General features: G+C 33.2%; 1 protein-coding gene across 1 annotated transcript in view; it reads left to right on the top strand.

Annotated features, from left to right (window-relative positions):
* The window catches only part of KIFAP3 (kinesin associated protein 3), a 149,087-nt gene that overhangs the window by 92,521 nt on the left and 34,513 nt on the right, over positions 1–22,053 (top strand). The window contains exons 15-16 of the mRNA XM_081824584.1: positions 3,091–3,176; positions 16,454–16,643. Of these exons, the coding sequence (XP_081680710.1) occupies positions 3,091–3,176; positions 16,454–16,643 (276 nt within the window). The remainder of the gene's footprint in view (positions 1–3,090; positions 3,177–16,453; positions 16,644–22,053) is intronic.

Here is a 22,053-nt window from a genome sequence, read left to right as displayed (position 1 = left end):
AGATTATAAAGATTGCTAGAGTGCTTTTGCCCAATGTTTTGTTGTTCAAAAACCAGGATTTTTGTTGATGTCAATGACATTTAAATATGCCTTGTCTTTTGTCACATAATTAGAAATTATTATTAAAATATTTCACCATAATTTTAAGCATTTTGTGATTTTTGCTATGACTGATAAATTTTTAAATAAAGATTTATTAAGCAATAAACTTTCTTTTTCCCATTTTTTAAATTTAGAGAATTTGATCAACATTATTTCATTTTTAAATATATTTTTTTAAGATTTTATTTATTTATCAGAGAGACAGAGGCAGGCAGAGGGAGAAGCAGGCCCCTTGCTGAGCAAGGAGCCCGATGTGGGACTCGATCCCAGGACCCTGGGATCATGACCTGAGCCGAAGGCAGACGCTTAACTGACTGAGCCACCCAGGGGTCCCAACATTATTTCATTTTAAACAGAATGAAAGAAACCTGATGTTTGAGATGGCTGGTGTAGACTTATATTAAGTAATAAGAAGTTTGAAATATTTAAAATAGATCTCAGCACAATTCATAGGAATTGAGAATCTGAAATTGAGAACCAGTGCTATCGTAACAATTAATTTTCATTCAACCCCAAAAATTGCAGAATGGGAAAATGAGCCAAATTTGACTTGGTCCTTTTAGAGTCCCCCTGAGAATATATCATTCTGTATTTTTTTTCTGTATTTTAAATATATCCTTCTTTTCCCCCAAGAAAAATAGTAAGTAGCCCTGATGAGTAGAAGATGTGGGCTAACTAACCTCTGTCTTTGCTACTTGCTGTGAAATTTGATAAAAAAATTTTTCGGCATTTTAATCAGTGCTACAAAGAATGTCATTTGCTTGTACGCATGTGCTAAAGTTTCTTGGTGGAAACCTGTGGCTTCTGTTTCAAATACAAGTTTAACCAAGACCGACTGTATTAGAGATCATAAGTTTTTCTTCACTGCCTTTTTTACATTCATTGAGGTTTCTTGATTGATTTTTCTTTATTCTTCCCTTTTCCCCTACTTGTTATTTATATATTCCATTTCTTTTCTTTTGGGAGTTAAACCCAAATTTCAACATATATCCTCTCCAATTTTAAAGGACTATATCCTTCTACTTTTAAGTCTAATGTTTCCACTTCCATCTTCCATGTTATTTACTATCTAGTATAATTATTTCACCTCATTTTTATAACATTTGAAAATGAATTATTGTTTTAGTTATGCCTTTTAAAAACCAGTGCTTATTTAAGATTTATAATGTGTTGACCTATTCCCTTGTTTACTGTTTTTTTTCTTGAATTCCATTTCTCTATTTCTCTGAGTTGATTTTCTTTCATAATTATATTCTCTTATACTGCTAAGTGAATATCTATGGATAATAAAATATATCTCTATCTGAAAATAGCTAACATCTTTTCTTTAGTAATAATTTAGCAGAATATGGGGACGCCTGGGTGGCTCAGTTGGTTAAGCGACTGCCTTCAGCTCAGGTCATGATCTCAGAGTCCTGGGATCGAGCCCCGCATCGGGCTCCCTGCTCGGCGGGAAGCCTGCTTCTCCCTCTGACCCTCTCCCTGCTTGTGTTCCCTCTCTCGCTGTCTCTCTCTCTCTCTCTGTCAAATAAATAAATAAAATCTTTAAAAAAATAAAAAATAAAAAAAAATAATTTAGCAGAATATGGAGTTTTAGATTGCTAGTTATTTTTCTCAGCAATTGAAAGGTATTTTTCTATTGTCTTCTTTCCTGAATTGATGCCAGTGTGAAGTCTGTAGTCTGCTAATTATTGATATCTGTCATGAAGTCTGATGACAATTTACTTTTTTTTCCTTTATAAATGACTTTGATTTTTTGCCAGTAAGACCAGAGGAATGTTTGTTTTTTTTAAAGCCAAGTAACCTTATTAGAATTTGACTTGGTATTCATCATCCTTGCTTGATTTTTCCAAGTATCAAATGTGATCTTTCAGTATGTAGTTCTTCCCCCCCCCCCCCATTTCAGGAAAGTTCTCTTGAATTATAGTTTTTAGTTATTTGTTCTGTTTAATTGCTTTGTTGTCTCCTTTGGAATTTCTATTATGTTGGATCTTCTTTGCCTCTCTTCAATATTTGTCATCTTCTCATATTTTCTTTTTATTTATTTTTAAATTTTACAAATTTTCTTTCTTTTTACCTTCCATTTCTCTTGGACTTTCATCTGTTGTTTTTGTTTACTCAGATATTACTATAAATTTAGTTTTTATATATCTGAAATGATTCTCACTTTTATTTTTAGTTCTTTTCTGAATTACTTTATTTCTTTGAGTTTTCTAATTTTGATTTATATTGTTCTTTTACATATATTCTATTGTTTTCTTAAATTCTTTCATTTCTTTTTGAAATATTAGGTTATAGCTTCCATTTTTTATGTGAAAATGTCTTACTGTTCTCATAATAACCATATACAAGATATGACTGTGATTCTTTTCTGTTAAATTTTTTGTGTGAAATTGGGGCACCTGGGTGGCTCAGTCGTTAGGCGTCTGCCTTCGGCTCAGGTCATGATCCCAGGGTCATGGGATCAAGCCCCGCATTGGGCTCCCTGCTCGGCGGGAGGCCTGCTTCTCCCTCTCCCACTCCTCCTGCTTGTGTTTCCTCTCTCGCTGTCTCTCTGTCAGATAAATAAATAAAATCTTAAAAAAAAAAAAATTTTTGTGTGAAATTAATTTTCCTGAACCTTTAGGTGGGCCAGCATGATCAAGAAAGCTTTATAGCAATACAACTCTAGAGCTCCCTCTTCAGTTATTTTCATGATTTTCATGTTTTCAAAAATAGGGCCTTGTACTTTCTGAGATTTACTGGCTTTATTTTCCTTTATCTATTTTTATTTAGTGTTTTTCTCTTCTTTTTTATTTCTGTTATCCCTGTCTTTTAAACAAATGAAATATTAAATGTTTATGGTCATCTTTTATTAATGATTCTATTTTAAAATTTGAAGTTAGATTTCATGGCAGCATTTGAATTTAGAGAAATGTGGGATTTTCTTATATGCTTGAATAGCCTCAATCTCAAATGCAGTTTGTATCTTTAACCACTTTTATTCAGAGGCTCCAGCATATCTCATAGATCTGATGCATGATAAAAATAATGAAATCCGAAAGGTCTGTGATAATACATTGGATATTATAGCGGTAAGTAATTTTTCTTCTTATGCAAAGTGTAATAATGGTCTTCATTTGGGAGAAAAGAAGACTTTGTACATCTGTTTAGAACTTTGCATTTCATGTAAATGCAAACTTGTATTTTGGTAAATCTCTGAAAATACAGTGATACTAAATTCATGTTTTAAACATTAAGACCTTTGGCTTTCAAATTTTTAAGTTTAGGCTCCTTAAGGTTTTATACGTATTCAGAGTTTTAGCTTTTGTCTACATGTCATCTCAGAATCATCTGTTTTGCAGAGAAATTATTGCATAGGAGCAGGGGTTTGATGAGAATTCCTACCAAAACTCAACACAGTCAGTTTTATAATTTGGCCATTAAACTTTTTTAATAAGTCAATTATTATTTCAGTGATTTGATTTTTGTCATATGCATATACTTGTTTTGTAAGTTGCTTTGGAATGAAATGATGAAACATACAAAAATAATGTTATTCATGACTGTAGAACTCTTTATTTTTTTAATATTTTATTTATTTGAGAGAGAGAGAGCACAAGCAGGGGAAGCAGCAGAGGGAGAGGGAGAAGCAGACTCCCCACTGAGCAGGGAGCCTGACCCATGGCTCAATTCCAGGACCCTGAGATCATGACCTGAGCAGAAGGCAGATGCTTAACCGACTGAGCCACCCAGGCACCCTCTGTAGAACTTTTTAAAGGACATATAACTGAAGGAATATCATCAGAAGGGTTATCTGAGTCCTGGATTAGAAACACGTTCTCTGTGCACACTTTTCTTCAGAAATCATGCTCATGCTGCCCACCACAGTCTTCTGCTTAGATTTGGGCCTTGCACCTGGGATATGCCATATACTAGATTACTTTAAATGTTTTTCACTTATGGCATATACTGCTGCACAAACTTGCTTGCTTCCTTCTTTGAACTGGATTAATACTTTTTATTTTGACTCACCTAAAAAGCTTCTTGAATATAGCCTATTCAGTAGTTTTCAAAGTTTAACTTAAGCTTTTTAAAGGATCAGAATAACATTTTAAAAAATCAGTTAACAACTTTATAGAAATCCTCTAAGTTGGCATTTGTGCTAGTGATTTCATTATGAAATCAGACAATCACTATCAGGTACCTTCTTGTCAGTTTCCTGCATTTTATTTCAGAAATTGATCTTATTTGATATCATCTGCGTTTTGGATTTGACTGAGTATATCATTACTGGTTTAAACGTTTTTTTTTCCTTAGAGAGCACATGTGTGCGGTGGGGGAGAAACAGAGGGGGAGAGAGAGAGCAAGAATCTTAAGCAGGCTCCATGCTCAGTGAGGAGCCCAATGCAGGGCTCGATCTCACAACCCTGAGACCATAACCTGAGCCGAAATCAAGAGTCAGACACTCAACCAACTGAGCCACCCAGGTGCCCCTATCATTACTGGTTTAAAACTAAATGAGTATGTTGGCATTTTGGCTTTGATCTCTAAATTAAAATAAGGGAATTTTACATGTTAAATTCTTACTCCAGTAAGATGTTTCATACATGTAGGCCCCTGGTCACAGGGCTTATAAATAGAGAATATTTATTACTCCTAGAGAATAATTTCATGGCTCATATACTATTTTCTTTTTTTTTTAAGATTTATTTATTTATTTTAGAGGGGAGGGGCAAAGGGAGAGGGGGAAAGAATCCCAAGCAGACTCCCTGCTGAGCGTGGAGCCCAACCCATGGCTCAATCCCAGGACCCTGAGATCACAACCTGAGCTGAAATCAAGATTCGGACACTTATCTGACTGAGCCAGCCAGGTGCCCCTCATATACTATTTTCTAGTAGATTACTAATGTCAATGTTGTATATAAAGTATATAGTATAAGAATAAAAAACTTTTTAAAGTTCTGTTTGTGATTATCTTACCTTAAGCAATGAGGAAAGGAAAAAAGATGTCAGTTTGTTATGGATAGCTTTTAGCATACTTTTAAAATTACCTTCTTGTTTGAGAAGAGGTAGATGGAAGGCAATAATGTTTAGATTTACATATTAGATATGTTTGGTTTAGAACGTAAATTAGTGATAGTTCCAAAATGCCAGCTCAGTCTTATTATAAAAATATTTAGAATAAAATAAGATAAAAAAATTTTACTCCCAATTATTTTTAAACTCTGAGCTAAAGTCTCTCATCTTAAACAGTAATTTTCCCCACCCTGTGTCTACCTATTTTTTCTAGATGGCCATCCTAGCGCCCTCTCTCTCTCTAGAACCAGTGTTTTGAAAAACTTGTCTACATATTACTTCCTTCACTTCATTTCCCCTCATCCTCCTTTCAACCTATACCAATTTTGGCTTCTGCCTCCATTATTGCACTGATATGGTTCTCACTAAAGTCACCCTGGCCTTCATTTTTCTAAATCCAGTGAGCATTTTTAATCTTCATTTTACTTTGTTGATCTTACCATCCTTAAAGGAATTTATAAATCCTGGTCAGAGTTAAAGTGTAAACAAAGAAAATTATTTAGGTAATTATTTTTTACAAAGAACCTTGTTGATAAGATCTTCAAAGAAGAATAATCAGCAAAATGAAACTGGTGATATATGGCTCCCTAAGCTGCTATCTGATCACTTGACTTAGTATTAAAAAAATTTGAACAAGGAATCTGAAGGTTCACCTAATCTCTCTATGACTCTCCACATGAGACTTAACAAAGTAAGTACTTGATATGATGCCAAGTAATTTTGGAGGTTCATTTCACGCATTGGAAAACTTTAGTCTGACAAGATATTTAGAAATAATAAACTTATTAAATACAATATTTAAAGATATTCGTGTTTGAATTATGTGATTTAAAAGTCCTGCTGTGCTACCCAACTGAGTCATATTCATAGATAAGTTTCTTACATGACATGAGTCATATTCATAGGTAAGTTTCTTACATGGGTTGTAAAACATTTATTTTATTAAGGACATACTGTGTTAAAACACTGAGACACAGGGAATACAAAACTCAACAACACAAAGTCCCTAGAATGTAAAGTTTACATTCTAGACTTTAGAAAATACCAGGATACTGTCTTCTAGACTTGAGCTTGCCGTCCAGGAGCAGTACTGCTCTATGGTCCTATCAGTAGATGTTCTGTACAAATGGCACATTGTATCTATAAGATATTTATGGGGAAAGGGACAGCTGATAGAAGGGCTAGAAACATCCCACATTCTGCTGGAAGAATGTTTCTTTACCTTTATGCTGTTATACACTTATGAGTGTCAAGGCCTGGTTCAGTTTTAGCTTGATAGTAAGGAACGGCACCATTGGGAGCAGCTTCTTCCCAAAACTTTTTCTCCAATTCTCATCTGGGTAGGGTTTTTTATCTTATTTTCAACTTTTGGCTTCTATAACATGGCAAGTTGGTCTAACAGAGTATTGCATCTAGAATACAACTGATTCTAGTCCTCTCACCTGCTGAATAATCTCAGACAGTTTATAACTTTTTGAAGATTCAGTATACAATGATGTTTCTGAGGATTAGAGAGTTATTGTTAGTTAGGGTTAGAGAAAATATGAAGCATCTACCACATGATGGTCACTAGAACTAGTTTTATTCAAACTAGAACAAAACTCAGACCTTGTTGGGAAGTTCATATATTGATTACATATCTGGACCAACATTTTCTTTCCTTGGTACAATTAATTATCTACATTATTTTCTGATCATTTAAATTTTTTAAATGGTATTAGAAGATAATCTGTTCACTGTTTGGATTTAACTATGGAAAGTTATTTGGAGTATTATTTTGGCCAGACATATTACTATTTACAGTTTACTTTAAAATTATCCTGCAAAATGGCTGAATTTGGCATTTTAAAACTCCATGTCAGAGCAATTCTAAATAGGGTAATTAACTGAAAGGCCTTGATTAGGACAGTGTGGTAAACAGGAATCTGCCTTTTCTAGTGTAGAAGTGCCTCATCTGTTAAATTACTCATGTTCTGAATCTGCGGTGACTTATTTTAATTGGGACTCAATTTATCCACTAATCTCAGACCAGAGTTATACTCCTACCTTGCTAGGCCTCCTTATTTGGGAGAAATTTGAGGAGTGGGCCTCTTTAATGCATTAGTAAAATGACAGCTTCTCAGGTTCACTTGGGACATGACATAGCTGCCAGTCCAGTTCTTTGAGCTCAGACTCTATTACTGATCATGACTCAGGGTGCTATTTGCTTGTCCTGAATCTTTTTCAAGAGTAAAACAAGAGGAAATTGATTTAATTCGAAACAGGAGAAACTTTGATTAGACACAGCAAAGATGATGAAGCACTAGAAATAAGTTGTCAAGGGAGAATGTAAAGCCTCTGTCCAGTTAGCATTAGTAATAACTAAATATCCAACTTTCTGAAATAGTTAGAAACCTGCCTAGAATGGGAGTGGATGATCTCTTAAGATTCTTTTTACCGCTGGACTTTGATATCTAGTATTCTCAGCATGACTGTGTACTCTAATAATATAAATTTAAAAAAAAAGAGCTAATGAGAATATTTGTAGCTTAAGACAATTTAAGAAAGCAAACTTCTTTTTTATTCAAGACAGCATGGAATAATAAGAAACATTTAGATACTTTGCAAGCCTTAGGGAAATATGCCTTCTGCAGTAAAGAACTTGTCCCCCAAATTATGGAAATGTTACATTAGTGATGATTTGTTTAATGTGTCTGGGCCCAAGCTCTCAATTGGTGACTTGAAACAGATGTGTGGTAGTAGTACTCTTTGTACCCTAGAGGATTATATGGTGACGCGGTCTCTATGGACTCATCAGCAAGTTGTCACCTGTCTGACTAGGCCTTACATGTAGCTCTGGGAGGCAGGGATTGGAGTAGATGCAGAGAGGAGTGGCAAGAGAAGGAGAGAGGAGCCTAGGTTCTTAGTCTTCCAAGGGGATATATGGCAGTTGATTGTTGTCTCTTCTCCTCCAAGCCTTGGGAATCCTGAAGGGAAGAACAGAATCCTCTAATCAGAGAGAGCTTCTAAAAACCCAGTTAGATTTTTATCCTTCAGTATTTCCTCAACTTTGCATGAAGTATTTGATAACCTCATAAATTCTTCCCCAGTTGGTAAACAAATTCCTCCACTGACATTACTGGGTTGTAAAACATTTATTTTATTAAGGACATACTGTGTTAAAACACTGAGACACAGGGAATACAAAACTCAACAACACAAAGTCCCTAGAATGTAAAGTTTACATTCTAGACTTTAGAAAATACCAGGATACTGTCTTCTAGACTTGAGCTTGCCGTCCAGGAGCAGTACTGCTCTATGGTCCTATCAGTAGATGTTCTGTACAAATGGCACATTGTATCTATAAGGTATTTATGGGGAAAGGGACGTACCTAGGTTTTCTGGTAAAAGAGTGATGTCTGTTGTCTTTCTAACTAGGCACAGGCCATGTGGTTTGATACTAACACAGGTTTGTGTCACAGATTTTGAATGGCTGCCTTTTTTTTTTTTTTTAGTAAATCTAGTTATGATCATGGGCAGATTGTGTATATTTTAATAACCTGGAATTAATACTAGTTTTAGTATTTTAAACTTGGAAAGCAAGGCGCTATCTTTATTCCTGGATAGTCAAAATTATATTTAATCGACTGGTGTTTTGGAATGAGATAAACCAATGCAGGTTTACTATAACCTCTAAGACATCAGTTGGTATGGTCCCCACAAAAGTTACCAGACAAGCCTGTGTCCTACAGAAGTTAATTAATCTTACCAGCAAGGGAAAGCACTTTAAAAAGATGTCTTGTAACATCTTAGAAAGGGAAGTTATAGAGAAACTTTCATAGGATTGGATTACGGTTAACATTAGAACTCAGATTATTTTGGGACAGGCTTTCAAAAGCAGAGAATGGGTGGGGATTGGGTAAAATGGTAGATGGCAGTCAGTTTTAACTGGCTTACAGGTTGGGCACAGGCAGAGAGCAGAGACTTTTAGGTGAGTTGTTGACAGAAAACTACTGAGGTGTTCTTTCCAGAGCAGATGGTGTTGGTTCTTGCTTGTTTTATAGTCTTGGTACCAATTTTCATTGCTCAGGCTTGTAAGTTAGATTTTTCTCAATTCTATACAATCAAATTGGGTTTAGAGAGATGAATTTGGTTAGCCCTCTTCTGGAGTTCATTTTGATACTGTGTAAACCTGAAAGACAGAAATTTAGGATATTCTTCTAGCTTGTTAGAATATAGAATATATATGTATATATATATTTGATATGAATGTGATCATATGTATATGTATTCCTTGCTAGTTTTATGCATGTTGCTTTATTGGTTTTTTTAATTGGCAATAGTTGGATTTGAAAGAATCCAACATAGTACAAAAGATAAAAATCAAGATTTCTTACTTAAATAAATTTCATTTAGTTCTATCTTTAACTTTGTGTCCCTACTGAACATGAGATTTGAAATGATATTGCACAGATGAGCCTCCTCAGCACTTTAAGCAGAGGTTGAAGAGATAATTATATTTGAGGTCTGGTTAGAAAATGTCATAGTCAAGACTACAGGACAAAACTTGGGATAGTACTGTTGGGAAATAGGTAGTATGTGCATAAAAGTCAACAACTCTGTTATGTATGTGTAAACACAATTATGTGTATATCTATATTTACTTATCCTGTACATATCATCAGATAAGTTTTTCTAAGCTATAAAAAGGCATCTTTTTAGCAGCTATTACCTTAACCTTAATGAGCAACTAAATTACTCTAGATCTGCTTTAATTTAATATGAAGAAGTATATTAAATAAACCATATTACATTCTCAATTAGGGGGCTGTCACATTAAAGGAGAAAGGAAAATCTGTTTTCTATCAGTTATGTTAGAACACAAAGCAGATCTATGTAGCTCTATGTTATCCTATAGTGTGTTAATCAGATACAAGGTGTGACGGAAGCCAGTTACAAAGAGTTCTCCTGATAGTGAACAGGCTTTGATAATAGGCTGGTTAAGGCTTCACAATGTTTCTGTGGTTAAGTAGTAAACAAAATGATGTAGGACTTCAAAAAGGATGGCACATTCCATTTAAAATCAAACCATAAGTCTTTCATGACACTTTAGTTTTTATAGAAACTAAGTGCTTAAGATCATGTCAGGAGCTGAGAAGAGAAAATAAAAAACAAAGCATGTGTACCTTTAAATACAAGACAGACTCGAGTCTCAAAGCAAGGATATCAGGGTACCCTTGTAAAAAGAAGAATTTCAAAAATGAAGAAAAAGCAACTATATTCCTGGAGTATTTCCACAATGGCTTGGTAAGTTTTTATGACATATCTTGGCTATGGTTGAGCTATGACATCCCTGAATTCCCAGCTATTTCCTGACAATGGGGGGAAGGGGTGTTTAAGAGAGAAAGAGAGATTTAGGGGAGAAGGGTTAGAGAGAACAGATTTTAATTGATATATGTTGACTTTGTTAAATTTTTGACACTGGATATTCTTTTAGAGTTGCTATTTAATTTTTTAAAATAAACTCCTTAGACTGCCAGTATTCTTCAGTTTTGGGGGATAATTATTTCAACAGCTTTATGAAATAATGGTATTAATCATAGATTTTTATTTATAGAATGTTAGAACTTCAGTAAATCTTAATTTGTTTCATTTTAGAAATGAAGAATCTGAGACCAAAAGGTATTAAAATACTGTAGAAGTTTGCTTATTTCTATTAGTATCAGAGCTAAACACAGAACCCAGGCCTCCTAACTCCTAATCCAATGTTCTTTGAACTATACCTTACCATAATATCATTAATACCTATAAATTCAGACTCTGAGACACAAAGAAACTGCCTTTGCCATGGCTGCTAAACTATACTCATTGTGGATAAAGAAGATAGTTGAGGCATGATAAAGCTTTTACTGGTTTTCACTAAAATGGAAGAGAAAGGAGAAAAAAAAAAAAAAGTGGGAGGAGGTCACGGGAGAGGAGCACACATAGAGACCAGAGCTGGGGAAGAGTTACATGTAGTAGGTTGTTAACATGATTTTAGGAAAGTAGATCTTCATTTTGAGATTGTCTTTTTTACATTTTTAGTCTTAAAAGAGTCTTTTCTAGACAAATAATAGTAGGTGGCAGTTGATTTACATTTAGCATCAGTCCCCCAAATTTGTTTTTCAAACTTTCCCAAAATCTAAAACTCTTAGGACCACTGTCCCAGCCTATTAGTTTAGTACTAAGTAGACTCTCAACAGCCATAAGCTAAAATATTTCATATTCAAGAAACCTGGAACATAAAAATCAGTGTTTCAGAAACATAAAGATCAAAAGCCAGCATTGCATAGTGAAACAGTTCTATCTCACTTGATTTTCACTAATGTTTACTACAAAGGAAAAGAAGTCAATTATTTAAACCAATATTGTGTTCCTCATAACATACTTCATTCCAAAATGCTATATTTGGTAAACATTCAGTACCTGAAGCTGTATTATCACAACCTAGAGGAAATTTTTATGGCACAAGTACAATATATTAATAATGTTTCATACTTAGGTTCTAAATCTTAAAAATACACATTTTAAAATATTTCCTAAAGTTAGCAATTACTATTGGAATTAAGAAAGTCATTGAAAATCGATAGGATATATACAGTATTTATTATGAGTCTAGCTAGGTAATAGTATGGGTATTTTTTCTACAGTTTTTAGCTTTCAATAATGAAATAGTTTTACAGTTATAAATATTTTCAAAAAGTCTTGTTGTAACTGCTTGAGACTTTAAGGCCATAATACTGGTTGGTCAAGGTTTTTTTGCCATTTTCTTTGCTATAATCTATAACAACAAGCCACACATACTTACTAAATCTTAAGATTACCTCTCATGAAAACTCCTCTTGTCATTGTTGTGGATTCACTAGAGTAGGAATCTGTAATCTTTGGATCATCTGCAAAACATAATTTTCTATATCCTACATGATTACGCAGCTTGGTGAAGAGTAACATTTTTTCTACTATTTCCTGAAGGAGAAACTTGTTGTTTTCTGAAGAGCTAAGCAGGCAGCCATAGTGTTTTCATTGTGATCCTGTAAACAGTAATGTACACATTAATCATTACGTTAGTCATAGAACATTAAACCTATAGTTTTATAGTACAAAAATACTTAAAAATTAGAATAAAATTATTTTTTTAAAAGGGCAGTACAGGGATGCCTGGGTGGCTCAGTCATTAAACATCTGCCTTGGGCTCAGGTCATGATCCCAGGGTCCTGGGATCGAGCCCCATATCGGGCTCCCTGCTTGGCAGGAAGCCTGCTTCTCCCTCACCACTCCCCCTGCTTGTGCTTCTGCTCTCACTCTCTTTCTCTCTCTCTGTCAAATATATAAATAAATAAAATCTTAAAAAAAGAAGGGGTGGGCAGTACAGTCTGCATCATTGCTACTATACTTTTTGGCCTTGTAATGTTAAGATATGCCTTGGTTCTATGAATTTATTCAGTTATAAACTGATCCAAAAAAAATGGTAAAAACTTTAAAGGAATTCAGATTGCATAAAGGTAGTCTAATTACATTTAGTGCTAGGTCTGTGCTAACTCACTGCCTTGGAAAATCAGCTTCCCCAAGACACTAATAAATCAAGCTTTAGTGTCAAAAGGTAGCCATGGATGCTCATGGATTTTTTGGTTTGTGTGTTTGGACTTCTGTCAAATGGTTAGATAGTCTGTGGATAGATGGTCTCTTTTTAAAATCTAAGCCTTGTATGTGTACGTTCATTAGTAAGAACATTGCTGTAAGCTTGAAGGGTGATGAGAAAGCTTAAGATTGAAGAAAATAGCATCTTTGTTACACATTTCTACATTTATTACTGTATTTTTATTATTAGAATAGTAAAATCTTATGAGAAGCATGTAAGATAGTAATGCCCAGAATAAGCATGATTTTTTTTTCTTTGTGCAGAGCATTACTCACTAGGCTAAATAGATTTTATGGATATGTGATTTAAAGATTTTTTTAATGCTTTTGAGATTTTATTTATTTATTTATTAGAAGAGAGAGAGCACTCGAGTGTGTGCTAGTGTGAGCAGAGAAGGTGGAGAATCCCAAGCAGATTCTGCGCTGAGCATGAGCCAGACACGGGGGCTTGATCTCACAACCCTGGACTATAACCTGAACTGAAAGGAAGAGTCGGATGCTTAACTGACTGAGCCACCCAAGCACCCCGATTTACTTTTAAAATTATACCTATTTCTGTAACATTTCACAAATATTAGTAAGAAGCAAGTTTTACTCTCAGTGGAATAGCAAACCCCATCTTTTCTATGTTTTGAGCACTTGACTGGGTTTTATCTTCTGTTCTTACACTAGGAATCCATATGCTTGAACCTAAATGATAATAAAACAATCAAGTCATATGTTTTTCTGTCATCTTTCTTGAATACTTCTTCATTCAGATAATCAGATTTAAAATTTGTCTACCAAAATAAAAAGTTTGTTTCATACCTCTTGCCAAGTGAAACAAGCTAGTATTCACAAAAGAAACAATACCTATCAAATTAGTTCCAGTATTTAATGTAGATTTAATAGGCTTTCTGATATTATAAGCATATTCTGGATATTATAAGGCATATTATAAGGCATATATTGGTGACCTGTAACTAACTTATCTTTAAGGAAAAAAGCCAATTAGTATGGAGAATTTCTTGCCCCAAGTACCATTTACTTTTTGTGTATGCATTATTTTTTTTATCTTAACGGATAAGTTCATCCTTTTCTTCTCTAAGTGTATATGATCAATTCTTCTTAAATTATCTAGCCACTTCTAATATGACAGTAATACATTTGTGTAGCCAACTTTGCAGCTAACACATACACTGTGCCACATAGAGAACTAAAAAGTATACTTGAGAAGTCATGCATTTTAAAGAGGTTCAAAATTATATTTAGCATTTGGGCAAAATTATTTGAAAACTAATCACAGTGCTCATATTGCATAATTAGCACCAATTAGTCTTACATCTAGTTTTGGAAACCCAAAGTGAACCATTCAGATCTGTAGCCAATGAAACTACTTGTAACATCTCTGTGCTATTATCTTTTTAATTCTCTCTTTCCCTTACACCCTCCCATGTGCAGCCAGGTCAGACCGAACATGATTGAGAACACCATGTGTTGTAAAATAAACTTACCAGACCAGAAGCTACTTCCTCTCAAATCACTGCTTTGTCAACAATTCAACACATTCGTAGAACCTTAGAGCTGAAAGGTGACCTTGGAGCTCATTTATTATATTCTCATTACTAAAGAATCCATTCTGCAGTGACCCTGACAAATATTCATTTGTCCTGTGTTTAATTACCTTTTCCACATTGCTAGCCCAAGGTTTACAATGCTGTGATAGCCACAGCTAGCTGTGTGCACTTAAGTTAATTCAGTGTTCCGGGCCTCGTTTTCTCATTTATAACATGACAATAATTATAGTGCTTAATTCAGAGAGCTGTCACTTCAGTTAATTAACAGTAATGGCTAACATTAAGTGTTTTCAATATGGGTTTTCTAAATGCTTTATATGTATTATCTCATTTTATCAGAACAACTTATGTGTAATCAGTAAATGGATGATTATGTAAATTATCATCATATCTGTTCACTGTAAGCGTACCAACAAGATGGGATTTGGTTTTAGCATTTATTGTTTATATCTAAATTGTCAATTTCAAATATAGGTTAAAATTGTAGATGTAACTTGGAGTAAAAAAAAACTCTTTTGGGGCACCAGGCTGGCTCAGTCAGTTAAGTGTCCAACTCTTGGTTTTAGCTCAGGTGGGGATCTCGTGGGTCCTGAGGTTGAGCACCGCCTTGGACTCCAAGTGCTGAGGGGGGGAGTCTGCTTGAAAATTCTCTCCCTCTGCCCCTCTCCCCACTCTCGCAGGCATGCACGTGCTCTCTTTTTCTCTAAAATAAATAAATCTTTAAAAAAAAAACCTCAGTGATTTAAATATTGAAATTATAACAGCTGGATTAGTAAATGTTTATTATTTTAAAAATAAAATGCAATAATGTTTATAATCTATCTTTTATACAATTAAATTTTAAATAATTATATCAGGAAATAGATTGAGAACTAATAGGAATGTTAATATTTAACTATTAAAAAAGAAAGCTTAATAATTTGGCAGCAAAACTGCCATTAGTAGTATCATAGCCAAAAAAATTTTCTACTTCCCCCTCAGTCAAAAAGGGGCATCTATTATAGTTTCAAAGATGTACAGTATAGAACACACAGTCTGACAGCTGATACTGCTAAGAGATTTATCGATAATGTGAAACTTCTAAAATTTAACAAGTAAAATTTTAACAAGATAATAATAAAGTTACATTCTTATAAAATTTTAGACTTATTCTTACATCCCAGAAATTCCTTCTGTGATGACAGTTTTTTACTTTGAGCCTCAGCTTTGAATGAAAATTGCTCAGTATTTAACTAAAACGTGTATTTGATCCATCTGTTAATTACCATGATCATCTTGACTATGGGAGCACAGTACTATTGCCTGGCACCTTTCCAACTCCTTTCTAGATAACTAAAAAATGTTACAGATGTGACAGAGGAATTTAAAACTAGGATCCTAGAGTTAGAATGACAAGAAATACCTTGAAATCTCTTTTTTTTTAATCTATGCCGTCAGTGGTACTGTCCATTAATTGTTAAGTGAATACACTAGTCAGAAGTAGCCACAATCTGTGGCAAAAGTCGAGAGCTAGATAGGTTCAGCTGTAGCTAACAGTAACTTGCCAAAAAGTCCTTCAGAAATGTTCACCAAGGGCATTCTCTGTGAGCAGGTATTAGAGATACAGCAGTAAAGAAGTCACAATCTTGCTCCTCAGGAGTTCATGATTGGAGGAGGAAATAGACATTTAAAGAAGTAATTATGAATAAGATAATGTTATTTTATCCTTTTAGAATTTGTTTAGAATTCAATTTAATATTTAATATATAATTTAATATATAATAAATGTGTTTTCCCTGGTAAACCATTTCAGTAGTTAGGAGACATACCTTTCTTTCCTACTGAAAAGTGTTTATCTCAAAAGAGATGTAGTGAAAGATGTCATTTTAATGCTTAACCACCTATCATTAGTGCTGCAAGTAATTATAGCCACAAATTTCTTTGAGAGTTGAAGTCTGATTGCTTACCTAAATTCTGAACTGGTATTTCTAATGTTCCCTTTGACCCAAACAAAGAACCTCCAAATTAGTACTATTATCTGAGGGCCGAGGTCGTTCCTTTATAAGCTTACATAATAATACTTGACTATTTGTTTTCAATAGGAATATGATGAAGAATGGGCTAAGAAAATTCAGAGTGAAAAGTTTCGCTGGCATAACTCTCAGTGGCTAGAGATGGTAGAGAGCCGTCAGATGGATGAGAGTGAGCAGTACTTGTATGGTGATGATCGAATTGAGCCATACATCCATGAAGGGGATATTCTTGAAAGACCTGACCTTTTCTATAACTCAGGTAAGATGATAACCAAAGCAAAATTAAACAGTTTGTGTGCTATCAGTAGGGATTTTGGTCGACCAACCTTGCTCATTCCCAAGCTTTGGAAGTACTTCTTGTAGTATATAAATGGACTTCTGCAAATGATTTCAGAATTACCATCCATACACACCATGCAAACCTATTAACTCACCATTTTTTTTTTCCAAGTTAGTCTTTGATGTGATCTCCATAAAAAAAGGTTGTACCCAGGAAAATCAATTACTCTTAGTTTATTACTTTCTAGAATGTATAACTTAAAATGACATCCTCAAGGTTTCTGACTTCTGTTTGAAAACATGATATTCATTTTTCTCTATTTGGGATTTATTTAAATGTATAACTTAACTAATTTATGTTTTGTTTTCCAGTGTATTTCATTTTGCCATGGCTTTGCTTTAATTTCGAACTAGTAAACTGTACTTGGTTGGGAAGATTCAGACACTTTACGGCAATAGTTTTATCCTTCTAACTCTGCTAGTGTTTTCAGGGTAAAATTTAATTTTTACATAAATCATACATATATTATAACTGTTGATTCTGCCATACTGCCTTTTTCCAAGGATGAGTTTGGCACAAAGATTGGTAAGTTTCTGCATATTCTGGCTTTCAAAGTGTTGCACTGTTGCCAATATTAATATTACTTCATTTAACTCATTTAGTTGAGAGGAAGAATAGGATTTCTAATTAAGATCTGTAGCAGGTTGGATATGAAAAGCATTAAGATATTATGTCTGAATTAATGGCTTATTTTTCCCCCTGCTATATATTCATTCACACTTTGTTTTCATAACTTTGTTTTGTGCAAATTGCCCATAAACACTGTATTATTTTTATACTTGATATAGATACTAGAATCTTGGAAAATTGATACTTTACTTTGAAAATTAAATGGATATCTTCCTAACTGAACTTTACAGTAGTTATGAAATACTGTCTTGTGTTTCAAACCAGATGGAGTAGATCATTAATTTCAGCCAACCAGAATGTCTTGGTTCAGTAATGGCAAGCAGCTGTTCCTTACATACTCAGATATTCATGAAGTAAAATAATGTAAAATATATATGATATGAATTTTTTTGTTAACAGGAATCAGAATTCTATGGAATCAGGTTTCTTGCTTTGAAGATTGATAGCTACTTTTCAGTGTGAATCAATTACTAGTTTCCAAAACTGAATAAAACTTTTAACCATCTCAGTATTCAGCTTTGTTGTTTTAATATGATTAGAACTTCAGAACAAATTTCTAAAAAATTATACCACATTCCCAGAATTAATTCACTTAGGTTAACCTCTTAAAATGAAAATCATAAACATTTTTCTGAGATATTTTATAATTAAAATGTACAACTTATGCTTTTGTGAGAGATCTGAATTATATATATTTTTTATATATCAAAATTTAGAAGCAGCCACAGCTGATGGAAAAATAAATAAATTTAAGCATTTGAAGAGTGGAATATTATCATTAGATATCCTCATATTTTTTTTTAATCTCTGTAGACTGATGTTATAGGAGACATTTTTCAGTGGAAGTTACATTGCTATTCGTTTAATAAAGATAAGGGTCTCATATCAAGCCATCTGTATTATTTTAGTTTATTAATTATTTTACCTAGTTCATTTTCCATGAATAATTCAACTAAATGAATCTTTGTGGTATCTCTTAATATGTGTCATGGAAATCTAGATAATAGCAGCCTCTTGTCTTTCATTGTGTGCAGTTGCATCTTCAGAAACACCAGAGAAATTTGTAAAACTGCAGATTTGTTTGAACACTTGAACCATCTTATTTAAGTCCCTAGTCCCCATGAAACTGTAGGCTGCTTCTGATAAGAGCAGCCTTAGTAGCTTTTCAGCCACAAAAGTTAAGATAAATGGCCCGTGATTCCTTGGGTCTTATCTTTTATGTTAAAATGAAATAACATTTGTTGCTTCCTAGTCATCAGTATTGCCCTCTATATTTTCAAACTGTTAAATATGTCAAAATATATGATTCTCTCTTGCTTTCATTTTTAAAAAGGATCTTAGTATTGTCATATGAAAATAAGAATCTAGTATCTCCTTTAGTTACAGTATTTTTTTCCTTAGAGTCTAAAATTATTGTGATTGTAGTCACTGAGTAATTTCCTGTTGCATCATAAAAATGATGCTCTTTGCTTTAAACATGTTTACCCACAGAGGAAGTGTAATTTATAAAGCTGTATTGCTACTACATATTTCTAAATGCCTTTACTTTTTTGTTGTTTTTTCATCACCTTGCTGAATGTTCTTATTCTTAGCATTTAATATGTAAATACATTTCTGGAATATGAAGCTTACAGTGCTTTGTTTCTGTCTCAGGATTATTGTAAAACCATAGTTTTCATTTACCTATATGTTTCTCTGATATCTCTTATTAGATGTAGCCCAGTAAATTATGATTTTTCTATTTTAGTAATTTCTTTTGCTCATTTTCTTCATTATTAATATCTATTTTCTCCCACAAGTCACAATTTCACCTTTGGCTAGTTCACTAAAGAGCCCAATATTATGTTTTCATTTAACTTAAAAAAAAAAAAGTTTATTTCAGTAACAATGTATATAAAAAGATACTGAGTTTTTGTATTTTTTACCTTTATTCACAATGTCTATAAGCCAGTTTTTTAACTGACTTGCAAAAATCAGAAGGTTGATAAATTACCTGTGCTCACAATAAATTTGCTTTGATTTCATTCTTGCTCCAGTATATACCCCATTTTACTCATTACCATATTTATCATCATTACTGGGAGCACCTCAGAAAGGTGTATTGTATAACTATGGTCTAAAAGGTTTCATATAATTTAATAACCTAAATGTTTATAATGCTCTACAGCTTACAGAGTGCTCTGGTGTATATCATCTCTGTCTTCTGTTTGTTCTCTGGTAGTTTAAATGTTCCATGAAATTCTTTGGTTCGTTGTTGCTATCAAGGTTAGAGTAGGAGCTTTAGAAGGACACTCTTAGATTTATCTAGACTTTATAGTCAAGAATATACGATTCCTTTTTATTACTTCTATAAAAGAATTAACTTTGGATGCAGAATGCTAAGAAACAAATAGATAATTCCAAAGAAGTTGAGGTGTTTGAGTTGAGGATTTAATTAAGATGTAATTTAACTTTTATTCCTCATTCTAGTAAAAGGATTGTTCATATAGCAGAGGTGCCTAAATTTTGTCAAGACATTATAAAGGACACACTAGAAGCTATAGTTTACTGAATGAATTGCTGTGCTCTCAGATTATTAAAAATTAATTTCAGAAGAATAAATTTACTCTTTCTTACTTACATAATGTCAGGTTTATTATATTATCCTAATTGTATTCTAGGTTTATAACATTGCTGGCTGAATTTTTAAACTTAGACATTTTTAGTTTGATCTCTTTTTCATGAGCTCCTAGTTTGTAGTTCTCTGTATTCCCTTTATCCTTTTGCTACTCATTTTCCCTTTGAAAACAATGGGAGCTCTGAATAAAAATGAAGATTTTGAGAAATTGACAATAGTTTTTCATTTAATTTCTTCTTAATCTGGCTTAACATTAGGTCATATTTCATGTATAAACTTTTAAACTATAATTCACGTATCTTTTTATTTGGTTGTATTTATTTTCTGGATGTTAGAATCTTTTATGCTACTGGCATGCTGAATATCTTTGTATTCACTTTCAAAGTGTGATAAATATTTTATTTTGTCGCTTTACTTAGTTGTGTTCCTCTGAAAGTGGCAGATTTCTTAAATTTTGATCTTCAATTATTTGGTTTTAATTTAACAGAGGAACTATTGATTTTTGTGGTCTTAACCTTGTTAATTTTAGCCACACTCCTAAGAACTCTTCAATTCATCTAAAATATTATTCTAACTGCTTAACTCTCAATCTATTGTGTCTTGGCATTTCCCATAATTTCATTTTTTGTAACTTTTTGGTGTTTTGCTGGTCTTTTGATTTATCAACTTTTTGAAGACATGGAAACTGGACTAAATATTAGAAACTTTTAAGGTACCTCTTAAGTATTTAAAATTTACTAAAGAAATAAGAGAAATACCGAAGATATTCGTTAGCAATTCAACAATTATATAATAATACAAATCTTTAGTGTACAATATGTAACAAATAAGTGGTACAGGCGTCATATGGAAATACAAATCACCTCACTTATTCACTTGCCAACACTATTACTTAATTTTACCATTCACTTGATTTGTAATAATAATAACTTTATTCCTCAAATAGATTTTATCATTAATTGCTACCTATCTTTCAAGACTCAAATCAGTTCTCTGCCTCCCTCCTCCCCAAGTAAGATTTTCTAACCCCTACAGAGCACAGTAATCTCTTTATACCATCCTCTGCCTCCAGTACTCATTCAGTACATAACATTCATTCCTGTTGTATATCATTTATGGATGAAATGTATTATTTAACTGTATCTTAAGTGTTTGTCTGATATTTCACTTAATCTAAAATTCTTGAAAACAGAAATTATATATTGCAACTTTTTGTATTTCCCACAGAACCTAGCAGAGTATTATTATGCAAATGGTAGGTGTAAAATGATCATCTGGTGACTAAATAATTTGCTTACTATGTGTCAACTTTATAAACAATGTTGTGAGTATGACCTAGCCAACATTTATCTAGAGGTCACTTAACAACCCAGAATACTTTCAGAAAAGGAAACTTTAAAAGGCCTGAGAGCTTTCCAAGTAATTATTACAAAAGCCACATACTGAAATACATTTCTTCTATGCCTAGGTTAGCCCAGAAACCATTACTTAGAGCTTTTTCCCTCAAATTCTTTTCTTATTCTTACCTTATTCATAATTCTATCAATAATAGGTTATCTGGTTTCTTAGATTAGAATAAATAAGAAAGTAGTATCATTCTAAAATCAGCAGGAAGCCATAATAAAGACTTAGATAAAGGAAAGGAGCACTTTATAAACAAAGAACTCCTCGAAAGCGTAGTGGTGTAGAGCCAAATTAGTATAGGTAGTCAAATATATCTAATAACCTAGGGCATGACAAAAAAGTAATTTATACTTATAATGAAGATTAAGTCATCAAGAAGTAACAAATTATGTTCAATATACTTTTTAAAAACACAGAGAATATAAAATATACTTACATTTCTAACCCAAGTTTGTGTGTGTGTTTTAAGGTTGGCACTGAAAGTGTCAAGCATTGCTTATTTAGAAATTAAGTTACTTGAAATATCTAATTTCTTAATTATTCTACACAAATGAAGCTGTCTGGGTATAAAATGTTGCTCTTTACTGACACCATGCTATTTAATGTCTCCCTGTCTTTATTCATTGTTTCCTTAGCCTGGACCATCCTTACTATCCTACACTACCTCACTTCACCCCT

The sequence above is a fragment of the Leptonychotes weddellii genome, chromosome 6 (genome assembly GCF_054177405.1).
Source record: "Leptonychotes weddellii isolate Sample4059 chromosome 6, ASM5417740v2, whole genome shotgun sequence".
Taxonomy (NCBI): Eukaryota; Metazoa; Chordata; class Mammalia; order Carnivora; family Phocidae; genus Leptonychotes; species Leptonychotes weddellii.
The sequence above is the reverse complement of the archived record's forward strand: the minus strand, read 5'-3'. Positions and strand labels throughout refer to the sequence as shown.